The sequence below is a fragment of the Dipodomys spectabilis genome, unplaced genomic scaffold (genome assembly GCF_019054845.1).
Source record: "Dipodomys spectabilis isolate Male_0828 unplaced genomic scaffold, ASM1905484v1 ptg000002l, whole genome shotgun sequence".
Classification (NCBI taxonomy): Eukaryota; Metazoa; Chordata; class Mammalia; order Rodentia; family Heteromyidae; genus Dipodomys; species Dipodomys spectabilis.
In genome coordinates this window covers 20,620,384-20,633,599 of record NW_024870679.1, presented here as the reverse complement: position 1 = coordinate 20,633,599, position 13,216 = coordinate 20,620,384, and the positions used below count along the sequence as shown (strand labels likewise).

General features: G+C 38.5%; 1 protein-coding gene across 1 annotated transcript in view; it reads right to left on the bottom strand.

The window, feature by feature from the left end:
* Positions 1 to 13,216, bottom strand: part of Ddah1 (dimethylarginine dimethylaminohydrolase 1) — a 155,982-nt gene that overhangs the window by 24,959 nt on the left and 117,807 nt on the right. The window contains exons 3-4 of the mRNA XM_042676994.1: positions 10,522 to 10,595; positions 9,085 to 9,204 (exon numbers count right to left, since the gene is read on the bottom strand). Of these exons, the coding sequence (XP_042532928.1) occupies positions 9,085 to 9,204; positions 10,522 to 10,595 (194 nt within the window). The remainder of the gene's footprint in view (positions 1 to 9,084; positions 9,205 to 10,521; positions 10,596 to 13,216) is intronic.

Genomic DNA, 13,216 nt, shown 5'->3' with positions numbered 1-13,216 from the left:
TTGGTAACTTGGAGTATTTATTAAAATTCTTTAGCATGTCAAATGAATCCAATAAGCATCCAAATTATTACTAAGTTAAGTATTATGTTTCAACTTAACACATATTAAATTCTAGGCAGGAAATAAAAAGGATACGTTTTTGTGCTTTGTTTAGTTTGGATATTTTCTCCACTTTCACTGCTGAGAATTTTAGGATATGATGTTTTGCACCTGTGTTACTCAGGCATTGTCTTCTTCAGGGGCTCAGTCTAAAGGAGGGGCCATACTCTAAGGTAGTGCTCTAAGCCTGACCTATGCTTAAGAGTCATCTGGGAAACCCAGGCCCTACATCATACTTGGAACACCAGAAGTTTTGAGAAAGGCCAAAGATACTGTACTTTCATAAAATTCTTTAGGTATTGTAAGCCACATTTCTCACTAGGCATGATTAACTTAAGGGCACTTACAAACTTTCTATTGTAATCAAGTTATCTTGGATTTCAAGCCTCCTAGAGGGCCATATAGTCCAACACATGATGGAATTCCCCTTGCAATATCCCATGCAGGCAGATAGATCGTTTTTGGTTTTGTTTTTGATGTTCCATTGTATAATGGAAAGGATGAAGCACACTTTAAACATTAGTTTTTTTTTTCTTCCTCATTTTGTTTCTCTAACATTTTCTTGAAAACCCAAACGAAAAAAAAGATGTGTACTATTATTGCCTTTCTCTTTCTTGGCTAATTTTGCCTTCTCCCTGCCTTGGAACTAGTGCTTAAATTCAGCCTGGGTTGTTTTAGTCTCACAGTTTCAAATTATTTACTACCTTATCATGCCAAAGCATTTTGTTTTGGCCACCCTAGCCTTGTTGGCATACAGCTCTGGGAATACCATCAAAAAATTCAGCTGCTGCCAGGAAAAGCAGCATAAATGGTGAAAATTCAGAGGCTATTTGATTTTGTGTTTTAATTTTCTCATACAGGCATGGTAGATTAAAAAAAACATATTTTGTGGGTCTGAAAAATACAACTGGGAATACAACTGGGATGGACAACCAGACAATAAGACTCAATTAAACATATAATAGGAATGTCAGCATGCTTTTCACAGTGGAGACCCAATGTGGAAAGTCTTGTGGTTCCATAGTTTAGAGCTCTGGGACAACAACTACATATGCAAAGTCTTTATTATTCTATTTCAATCACTCTGTCTTTTGGGTTTTGCTATTGCTGTTCTAGTGGTCATCAAAGGAAATTCCAGGCAATAGAAGAGCATGCAAAATATAAACATAATAAGGGTTTTTCCATCTTCATTTTTAATATGACTATCTATAAAATAACATGGACATTTTTGGACATAAAATCATAGCTGAAGCTGAGTCAAAACAAGAGGAAATACTGTCTGAGTGACCTGTATTATACAGTTAGTCATTCAAAGAAAAACAAGCTATGTGCTATGCAATTTAAATGAGCTGCAAAGCAGCTCTTGTTCTCATCCAAGGAATCTTAGAAATGTTCTTAGTTATTTCAGGAAGTATAGATCAGAAAACTAAATGACATTTCCATTGAGATATGAGCATTTTAATTGAAAATTACAAGCCCATTAGAATCCTACTTACTATATTTCAGCTCATTTACATGAAAAATATGTAGAAAAATGCAATAGTGATCTCAGTGACCTCAGATCCTTTCAGTTTTAAAATAATTTTTCATTATACAAAAGAGCAGAATTTCTTTATTCTTTTTTTAAAAATACTTTTTGGAGACAAAGGCTGAAATGGAGGTAGTGATTTTCCAGCCTCACTCTCCTGAATGCTGGCACTACAGGATTATAGGCATCATGATAGGAAAGGAACAGAATTACTAATAAAAGAGAGAAGGAAAAGCACTCAACAAAATTATAGATGTCCAAATGAGAAAACAGCTGGTTTCTTACAAGTTTAGGAAGTGAGAACGCTCCTTTTGCTACCCGGCCAGCAGATGGGGCAACTCTGCAGCTGGTTGAGCCTACAATCCGGGCTGTGTAGGCAACTTTCTCCTCTGAAGTTTCAGGAGAGTTTTAGCTACCCTCCCTCCCTTCTTCCTTGTTTTCTTCCTTCATTTCCTTCTCCTTTTGTTCTTACTTATGTCTTCTTGTCTCCCTGCCCCAATTGGCAGAATAAATGAATGCTACCAAGGAGATTGAGTTAAAAATCATGGCTGAGAATTACTGTGAGCCCCTCCTGAGGGTAAATATCATCATCTGCTTTCTTGTGACAGATACTTGCAATGAATTCACATCTTTGGAAAGGAAGGCGATTGATTTTGAAATGGATATAAAAGAAAAATGTTACAAATTTAGTCTTTATACTGTTGAAACTGGAGTTTTTAAGCCCAGTCCTAAAATCCTGGGGTTTCACATGTCAGGTCTGGTAATTCATTCTTATATGCTAAATAAAGTGAAGGTCAGAGAAAGGAGATTTGTTTTTTCAAGGCATAGGAAGCTGTGAGAAGAGGTAAGCACTTCAGCCTATCTTTCTGAGTATAGGCATAAACTTTAGGTATAAGTAGACACAGGGTGCAACATATGTGTAAATAGCCTTGGTCAATATAATGGGGGTATTATCTCTGTCTTTTGTTTAGGGGGAATTCCAGGGAAGGAGTCATCTGTCATCCCTTGAGGAAAGCAATCTGGTCAGGAAAGACAAGTCATTGCTCTGCTCTTTTTTTTTCTTGAAGACAGTTTTGGCCATCTCTCCTTGTGAACTCATTCTAGATTAGTCCTCTTTCTCTTTCCTCGATTCTGAGGTGATCACAGAGTCATGGTAGAGGTAATAGCTCAGAGGAAAAAACACACAGACTAAAATGGAGACAGTGATGTTAGGTTTTCCCCTGCTTGTGTAAGACCTAAAAGAGGCTTCTGCTGGGCCCTGTGAATTAACTGAAAGTCTCCCCGCCACCTTCCCATGGCCCCTGCCTGGTTCAACCTTGGATCTGAGCTATTCTCTGCTGCAATCATCTTGGGGTCCAGGAGGAAAGGGAACGTTTGTTGATAAACATCTTGTTTGGAAGACAAAGGTAACATCTTCTTATCTTCATAAAGAAAACAACCAAAAACTCAGGAGATGAACCATCTCTTTTTCTGTTCTGTCCTAGTAATAAAGTGAAAACAATTCTCCAGAACTCCCCCAAGTACAGAGTCTGAGCTACTTGTCAACCAGGGTACAGCTGAGACTCCAGACTTGTTTTAACTATGTGTACCTTTCTCACTTTCTGCCTCCAACTCACCCTATTTAACCTGAAACTGATGTCTGTATCTCTGAACACAGCTGAAGATGTACTGAAGTGCTATCTTCCAACGACTGCCATGTAATAAATCTTCTTTCCCTGCCCTTTGCCATGTCTCTTTATTTGGCATGTGAAGAGGTTGGGAGGAGGGGAGTGGCTAGATAACTTTGTACTCCTGGACTTTGGGCCTGAAGTCTAAAAACTCTGTTTCACTTTTAGTTAGTTTGTAGGCCCAAGTAAGGAGTCAGAGATTTTCAGCAAAAAGCAGTTTAGCTATCTGTTATAATGTATTTCTTTTTTTATTGATTAAAACAACTAAAATAGACTACATTTATAGCTAAGACATAACGTCTAAAGTACTGTCTATCAAAACAGATACCAGGAGGTAGAATCATGTTTTGGGGGTAAGAGGTAACATAGGAATGGAGGGAGAAAGGGTGAGAAAATGTAATTATATGCAAAGTAAATTATGTCATTATATTCAAAGTACACTTTGTAAAAAGTAAACTATGTAAACTTCCCCTTGAGATGGGAAGGGGAAAATAGGGTAGGATGAGTTAAGAGATGACATTGGCCAAGAAGCACTGTAGTCATAACCTGACTTATGGAACTGTAATCCATTTGTACAACTACATAATAACAATAATAATAATAATAATAATGACAACATAATATGGAGGATAAAACAGGGGAAAGTAGAGCCAAAATATCTTCTATTTAGAGGTTGGTTTCTTTAATTCATATTATGTTTGTGAGTATTTCCAGCTGCGGCACAGTGAGTTCTCTGCTTAGTGAGACAGATGTTACTTCCTGAGGGCACTAGTAAACAGTAGGAGTGTAAGAGCTAACAAATCCTAGATTATCCCTTCTACAAGTGTGCCCATGTGAAAATGATGGAAAATGGAGAAAAACAACCCCACAAAAACTATACAGAGGGAAGGTTTCCTTAAAGGCTGTTTTTGTTTTGCCAGTCCTGGGGCTTGAACTCAGGGCCTGGACACTGTCCCTAAGCTTCTTTTGCTCAAGGCTAGCACTCTACCACTTGAACCATAGTGCCACTTCTGACTTTTTCTGTTTATGTGGTAAGCAAACACTCTACCTCTAAGCCACATTCCCAGCCTAAAAACTAATTTACATAAGCAACAGTATTTGCTCTTTGTGATCTGATGGTAACTATTTAGCAATTTGTTCGAATCAACCTAACTTCTGAAACATTGGCCATTTTCAATGTACATACAATACAGTAATTATATGTCCTTTTTTTCTTCTTTCTGTCAATCTGTATGAATTGCCTTCTGGGCTTTAGCTTTTTTAAATGCTCAAATTTGTCCAAATGGAGAATTTCTTGTAAATGAATATACTATTAAATGTGCTATAACCTAGTAATGTATAATGACTGTCTCTGTAGAAACCCATTTCATTAAATAAGAATAGAATGCAATTCATTGCACAGTGAGACAGTATGACTACCCAGAAGCCTTGTGTGTGTGGGGTGTCTCTGCATTACATGAATATCTAAGAAATAGCTTTCAGATACCAAAGGAAACAAGTACTCAGATGCGGTGACAGATGTGGGAAGGCTTTCAGTGTGTGTCACCTGAGGGTACCATTCACCTTTGTCTGTTTGAATGATTTGTCCTGTAGGTAGATGCCTCAGTAGCCAGAGGCTTCTATACAGGGTGAAGGCTGAGACATTGGTCTTTACAAGGGGAAAAAAATAAATATCTAAAACCAAATTCATGTGTTCCTGGAAACCAGATCTTAGATATCAGAGAAAAAATTGAGAAGAGGAATAGTTGAAGATAAGGAAAGGGAAGTCAGTCAGAACCAACCCCCAATCCATGAAACAATTAGAAATTAATAGAAAAAGAATAGCTAGCTGGGCACTCACTGGTGGCTCACGCCTGTAATCCTAGCTACTCAGAAGGCTGAGATCTGAGGATCGCAGTTCAAAGCCAGCCCAGGCAGGAAAGTCCGTGAGACTTTTGTTTCCAATAAACCACCAGTGGCGCTGTGGCTCAAATGGCAGAGTGCTAACCTTGAGCTGGAGAGCTGAGGGACATTGCCCAGGCCCAGAGTTCAACCACAACCAGCAAAAAAACAAAAACAAAAACAGAAACACCCAAGAATAGCTGTGGAATGGAATATTATAGTTTGAATCTGACATACCTCCCCAACCCCAGACTCATGTGGTTACTACCCTGTGGTTTACTGGAAGGTGGAAAGTCTTAAGGAGATCAGGTGAAAAGAAAGTTAAATTCATTGTGATTGGGGTCAGGGGAGATGTGCTCTTGAAAGAGATACAGGCTCTCCAGCCCTTCTTTCCTGTCTGCTTCCCCATCCTCACAACATAAGCAACTCTGCATTCTCCTCCATGGAATTCTATCTCACCAGGGCCAAAGCAACCTGGCCAAGTGACCAGATTGAAACCTTTGAAACCATGAGCCAACATAACCCTTTCATCCTTTTAATTGATTAATTAAAACTCAGGTATTTTTCCAGAGTAGCAGAAAGATAATACAGTGGGTAATTGCGGTAAGGAGAACCATGGCCAAAGAAATTGGATTCTGGAGCCATAAATTACTATTTGAATGTGTATTTTGTTAGTATTTTTAAACTGCAAAATCAGGAAAACAAAACCAGCAGTGTTTTTGTTATTTGTAAATAATAAATAATTTGTTTCTTTCTTACTGTTTATCTATATCAGTATTTATTTCTCCATGTTAGTAGGACTTACCCCATTGTCTTTCTTTGTTGTTATTATTTTGGCCCTGGGGTTTGAACTCTAGGGCTGGGCATTGTCCTTGAGCTTCTTTAACTCAAGGCTAGTGCTCTACTACTTAAACAATACTTCCACTTCTGGTTTTTTTTTTTTTTTTTTTTGTAATTTATTAGTGATAAGAGCCTCATGGACTTTCCTGTCTTGGTTAACTTCAAACCAAAGTCCTCAAATCTCAGCCTCCTGAGTAGCTAGAATTACAGAAGTGAGCAACTGGCTCCTGACTCCCATTATCAACTTTACTGTTAGCTCTAACATAAGAGTCAGATACTCAGACTGACTATAAAATACTTAAAGAAATGGCTCAGTTTACCTAAGTGTGAATTTTACTCACTCACTTATGTCTGACCTGAGATCATTCCCTTAGGAAGATCTCATTATTTTCTAGCTCAGTTTGTCCTCCTGCTCTCACAACAGAGTCGAAGGACATTTCTGATGTTAGGAACTTGGCATGTGGGCATTCACCAGCTCCACAGGCCCATGGTTTAGGCAGCACATTCGCTGATGGAAAATATGATCTCCAAAGAATGCCTTTCTAGCCAGTGAGGATTATTTATAGCTTCTGACACAGAAGGTTTCCAGTTGAGAATGGACATCATTAGTACTAACCTGAAAGAGCTCTAAAGGAAAGAGATCTATGAAACTCTTCATGGGATGTTCATAGGAGATGTGATCTCAGAACTCAACAAGAAAGGAAGGATGAATGGAGAAATGGAAGTGAATTCCTAAGACATACAAAGAGACTTGAAGCTTATTTTTTTGTTCTGTGGGTGTCACCACTGGCTTTCTGACTGTACTATCTTCCCTTTCAATTTTATGTATTTTTCTGGGTTAGCTCCTCTGAGGAAATGCAGATCTTTCTGCCTAGAGATCTGTGGGTATACAGACTCCTGCTTCAAAGTGATAATCTTGTCTTCCTGACTCTTAAGTTCTGACTTCTTTAGATTTCACCAACTCCATCCAGAATTATACAAGGAATCCCTTTACTAGTTGGACCAGTTGGATTATGACTTAGGAATACACTTTGCTCAGTTTTACTTTATACTATGTCCCCACCAGTGACACTTCCTCATTGACTCCACTAACGTCACCTCTCTCTCAAGACTCACATCTAGCCATGTTTTCTCTGGGAGGCTTTCTTTGATTATCAAGCCCTAAGAGAGCATTCCTTCCCCTTCCTCTGCACTTAGAATAACAGTTAAGATCTATTTCATATACTGCTAATAAACCATATTGTTTTATCTTTTATTTGTTACATGTTAGTTTTTCCAGACTGTTTGAGTTAGAATCCTGCTGATTTAGGACTTTGTTGAATCAAGGACTAAGGTGTTTGAGTTGGAGACTTAATCTACTCAGAATGGTAGAAGGGCCTATTTTCTATTTCATTCACCTAACAGGGCCCTTTTCTGCTGATTTACACAAAGGCATGGTGTAAGCTATCATAACACTCTTCTTATTATGACCAGTTTCAGAAATGTGCACACCAACTTGGCTGTCACGGCTAGACACTACAGTACTCCCTAAGGAGAAATGGGATCTTCCTAGATGTCTTGGATGACACCATTCATCAAATGCTTTCCTCTAAGACATCATCTTCTTTTTGTATACACAAAAGCTGACATATTTTTTTCAGATAAACTAGAACCAAAGACATATACTCTAAAGGAAATTAAGACAAAGCCACCATAATACAAAATCAAATTCTGAGAGCTATTTCAGCAACAACTGTTAAAAGCCCTTGAAAAATACCAAAGATCCTGTTATGGCTAAAATGTAAAAAGGAAACACAGATGAACCAGCTAAAGGAGCTGGGGATAATGCAGAAAGGCAATTCACCTCGAGTAATGTTTGTTTCTTAGCCATACCGCACCAGGTTTAGCACTGAGGTAGAAGAGGGAAGATTGAAAGGATGAAACAAACTGTGTACACTGAGATACACAGATCTGTTCTCTTTGCTAAAGAGGAGTCTATACTTGGTTCATGAACAAGTCATGTATGTTAATATGCAGGGCCATCCATCCCAGAGGCAGGGGCTGTGAGCAGACCACCACCATTTAGTGCTAGCCTTCTGACTTGGGGGTGAGTCACTTAGTCTAATTTTCTTATGAACAAAGAGAAGATAATACTATCTCATTCATTTACTTATCCATTCATGGGGACACATTCTGAGTTAAACACGAAGGGGCATAAGAGTGAATGAGTAAAAGACACTGTCTTTGACCTTCTGGGATATCCTGATCACCTTCCTGGGTGGAAGTGTTTCTGCATGGAAAGCACTGTGGAAGTGGCAGCCTTCTTCACCATGAGTGACTTCCCCTTTTGGCCCACTGGTGAGACCTGGGCAAGTCAGTTTTTCTAGGCTCTCCTAGTCATATCTAAAAAATAAAAACATTTCCTATTCCCCAATTGAACTACTCCAAAGTATGAATGGAACTAAGCTTTTTAGGTGCTTCAGAATCACAGCTTTCTAAAAGATGATCATGAAATAGTTTTGATTCAACGAAAAGATGAGACTATTATAATGAGTCTTGTAACTCCCTAAGTCAAGAGAGAAAACACTACAAGAAGCTCTATCCTGTGGCAAGTGTTTTTTTTTTTTTTTTTAATTTCCTGAGTGCATAGCTGTGATGAGTTTGGTGTCTATTATTCTGAATACTGGCTTTTTAAGGAAATCTGATGTATGGATAAGAATAGTTTCCCAGGGGGGAGGAATGGGGAGGAGTGGGGAGGTAGGGATAGTAGGAAAAAAACAAAGGAAGCAATAACAATGTTCATCAAGAAATGTACTCATTGCCTTACTCATGTAACTGTAACCCCTCTGTGCAGCATCTTCACAATAAAATAAAATGAAAAAAAAAAAAAGAGAATAGTTTCCCAGTGAAGAACCTTTCCTAGATTTAGGTGTTCCTGGTTCCTAGTGAGTGCAGGTCAGGACAATACACAGACCATAGGCAGCCCAAGTGCTAGTCTCCTCTCTTCCTATCATCCCAGCTTGCCGCCCACCCCTGTGGCAGACAGTGCCTGTAAGAGTTTTATGTTCAGGAGCTCAGTTGTATGCTTACCTTGAGGGCCTTTTGTGCGGATTCACTAGACCCGATTGCAATCAGGTTAGGTCCAGCCATGCTGCAGAAACTCTTCAAATGCAAAGAATCAGCCACAGGGACAGTAGAGACTGCATAATCCTATACAGACAAATAGAAAACAAGCAGTTTGATATTACAGAGTAATTAAAAACGACTCTTGCGCCTTTGAAGGCACCCAGACCCTAAATATCTGGAAGCAAAACTGCAACTCAGGTTTTGGTATGGCGAGCAGACTTATATACAGCTTGCTTTTTTTTTTTTTTTTTTGTGGTGGTGGTGGTCCTGGGGCTTGAACTCAGGGCCTGGGCACTGTCCATGAGCTTCTGTGCTTAAGGCCAGTGCTCTACCACTTGAGCCACAGTTCTACTTGCCACAATTTTGTTTGCTAATTAGAGATAAGAGTCTCATGGACTTTCCTTTTAAATGTGTGACAGTGTTGCCAATTATCTGGCCCATGGAGTGGCTCTACTCTGTGTGAACTGTGGCTCAGCCAGAGCCTTGCATTGTCCTAGGAACAGAGGTTTTATTTTTTTATTTTCAGTTCTTATTTTTTTATTCTATGCTTTCTTAAGCAGCCTGGTGAGCCAGTAAAAGCCAGGTTTGAGCTGGGTGCCGGTGGCTCATGCCTGTAATCTTAGCTACTCAGGAGGAAGAGATCTGAGGATTGCAGGTCAAAGCCAGCTAGGGAAGGAAAGGTTTGGTAAGATTCTTATCTCCAATAAACCACCTGAAAACCAGAAGTGGAGCTGTGCCTCAAAGTGGTAGAGTAGCAGCCTTGAGTAAAAACGCTCAGGGACAGAGCCCAACCCCTGAGTTCAAGCCCCACTACAGCTAAAAAAACCCCAAAAAAGCCAGATCTGACAATCAGACAGTCTGATAATCAGTACAATAAAAGGACCTGAAGGAAAGTATGTTCAATTCTGAGCACCTTTGCAGGACAGCATACGGAAAGCACCAATGTATAGGTGGTTCCAATCTGAAAATCCCATGTGATATTAAAGTCAACAGGGTCTCGATATTTTTATTTATTTATTTATTTATTTATTTATTGTCGGTCATGACTTCTGGGCCTGGGTGCTGTCCCTCAGCTCTTCAGCTCAAGGCTAGCGCTCTACCACTTGAGCCACAGCACCACTTCCTTCTTAATATTTTTAAGTGACTTATATGATTATACAATAGGCATGAAACAGAAGACAACTATGCTAACTTTGTTTTTCCTGTGGTAGCTGAGTGAACTCAACTATTGAGGAATTTGAATTTGATAGCTTATAAAACTGCTAGTGATGGACAAATCTATGAATTATTTTGCAAAGCTGGTATAATATAAACACCATTACTGATGACATATTAACTCTATGGGGGACTATGAATATTAAGTAATTACTCTGAGTCAGGTATAAATTTCCCTTCACCTACCTTAAAAGTATCAGCCAAGATTTCAGCACCTCGTTGATTTGTTCTTTTGGAAAGGCCCACAAAAAATTCTCTTCCTACAATAAATGTCATGGAACATAGTGAGTGGGTGGCCACAGTGACCATGTACTATTTCTTTATCTAGAAATAATGACTTTAAAACATCACACAGTTCTCTCTTTTCACAGAGGACAGCTCCACGAAAAAGATCTCTGAACTACTTACAAAAATGAACTTTTGAGAACTATAAGCTCTTTTCAAATTCATAAAGACAGAGTCTGATGGTGGCTTCCAGGAGCTATGGATAGAGTTTCAGCTTAGGAAGAAAGTTCTGGAAATACATGCTGGTGGTAGTTGCACAAAAAAGGGAAGGTACCTGTGAACTTCAAGCTTAAAATTTATTATCATAAATTCTGTTATGTATATTTTTCCACAGTAAAGAGTTAACTTTTTATTTAGGAATATAGTAGACTCAAGCACATTAATAAAATGATGGGTAGCAGTGACAAGTTATTGGTGCTGCCTTTTGTCCCCACCCCCACTAGGAGAGAACTGGACATTCTTAAAGAAGTCAAATGTTGTTTTGTATAAAGATCACATAAGGCCTAAAGAAACAGTGTGCATAAAATACACATCAATCCTTAGTGCTGAGTGATCTTCAGGGCTGACTCCTGAGAGTTCTGTCTTTAAAATAATGCATGTACTTATTACAAATAAAAACCCATCTGCAAAAGTGAAAATGTTTAAAAAGATGGAACTTTCTTCCTAACTGATTCTTGTGGAGTCCTGAAATTTTTCTACTCACCAAAACACTAGATAAAAGTGATTTGAAAATATAGGAAGGGCTGGGAAGGTGGCTCAGTGGTAGAGTGCTTGCCTTGCATGCATGAGGCACTGGGTTCGATTCCTCAGCACCACATAAGGAGGAAAAAGAAAAGCCGGAAGTGGCGCTGTGGCTCAAGTGGTAGAGTGCTAGCCTTGAGTTGAAGAGCTGAGGGACAGTGCCCAGACCCAGAGTTCAGGCCCCACGACCGGACCAAAAAAAAAAAAAGTATAGGAAAAGAAACAACTCTAGCAGAGTTAGACAATTAAAAAATGTCAGGATTTTTAGCTTTTCTTGATTTTTTTTGGAAAAAAAATTCAAACTCATGATGCCCTGGAGCATTATAGTAAGGTAAAAGAAGACCATATAGAAAAAATGATTTGACAAACTTTGCAAATAATATACCTTCAATCTTCATACTCTCTTTATAAGATGGACACATAATATAGGTCAAATGATGATAGGATAAATTTCAAAAGCTTGCGCTATTGGCAAACACAAAAGTCTTTTGTGGTATACTGGGAACATTTTTTGGCTTTTCCTTTTTCTTTTTCTATCTTTTTCCCTAATGGTTTGATTATATTGTCCCATAAGAAAACTCACTGTATAAAAATTAAAATTTAAGGGCTAGGAATATAGTTCAGTAGAAATGTTCTATTTCATAACCCAGGAATGGGTATACAAGTTCATATTGTTATTGATCTTTAAACAGTACATACATATTTCATAACCCAGATCTGTGTACTTTGTGCTTCACAAAAATAAAAGTGGACATAAATTGTGTCTAATTCCAGAGAAATGGGCTGAAGATATTTTTGCCAGTAGCTGTTTGCCTAACTGACAATTTTCCCAGCAGGATCTGGAATTGGAAAGCAGCTTCCCTCTGTTCATTTCCTGATAAATTATTAATGAAGCTTTGAGTTACAGAAGGAAGAGGGCAGGGAGCACAGAGAAAGAGCTACAGATTTTCTTACCTAACTTTCTAATCCAAAAGTTGAGTGGAAATAGTTGTATAAATTGTGAATGTGACTATTGTCCTATGGATTGCACAGTATTAAATGGTTCAGAGAACAAATTTTAGATACTATGTTTTGCCACAAGCAAGGAAGGAAAAAAGCAAAAAGGAAAGAAGGAAGGAAAGAAAGAAGGAAGGAAGAAAGAAACGAAGGAAGGAAAGAAGGAAGGAAGGAAAAAAGGAAGGAAATTTTAGAAATAGGGACTGGCAGAAGCAGACATTAGATATGAGGGAGGTGCCAAGCAGATAGATGTTCCAGAAGCTTCTCAGTTTTTTTTTAAATGTTTGTATCTCTTACTGGTATTATAAAGGTGATATACAGATGGATTACAGTTACATAAATCAGGTAATGAGTACATTTCCTTTTGGATGTTACCCTTTCCTTCATTCTTCCCCAGTTTTTCCCTCTCATCTCCAATTTGTGTAGTTGTGTAGTTTATTTTCAACATAGTATCATTGCTGCATTTGCTCACCCTTTGTCCCTCGATTTCTGGGTCATCTCAGTTTTGAAAAAAAGAACTATGAAAATATAAACTTCCATACTGAATGAAACAAGCAAATAAGTCTACAGTGAATATCAAAGGTAAGCCTCAATGTTCAGTGTCTAATTATTAAAGATATGGCAAAAACATCAGGGTTGAAATGCTGTGAATAGGTCAAAAGAAGAGACTTGTGGTGTGAATGTGTCCTCACACTCAGGGGATTTTAGGGCATCTGTTCAGCAAAGCTGTTAAAATAACTACGTGGCTGCAAATATTGCTTGTTTAAGCCATATCTGTACTTGCAATAAGGTTTTTTTTCTCCCTATATCCCTGTGTTCTGGTAGAAAAGTGCTATATTGTGTGGAAGTGTGATTTACA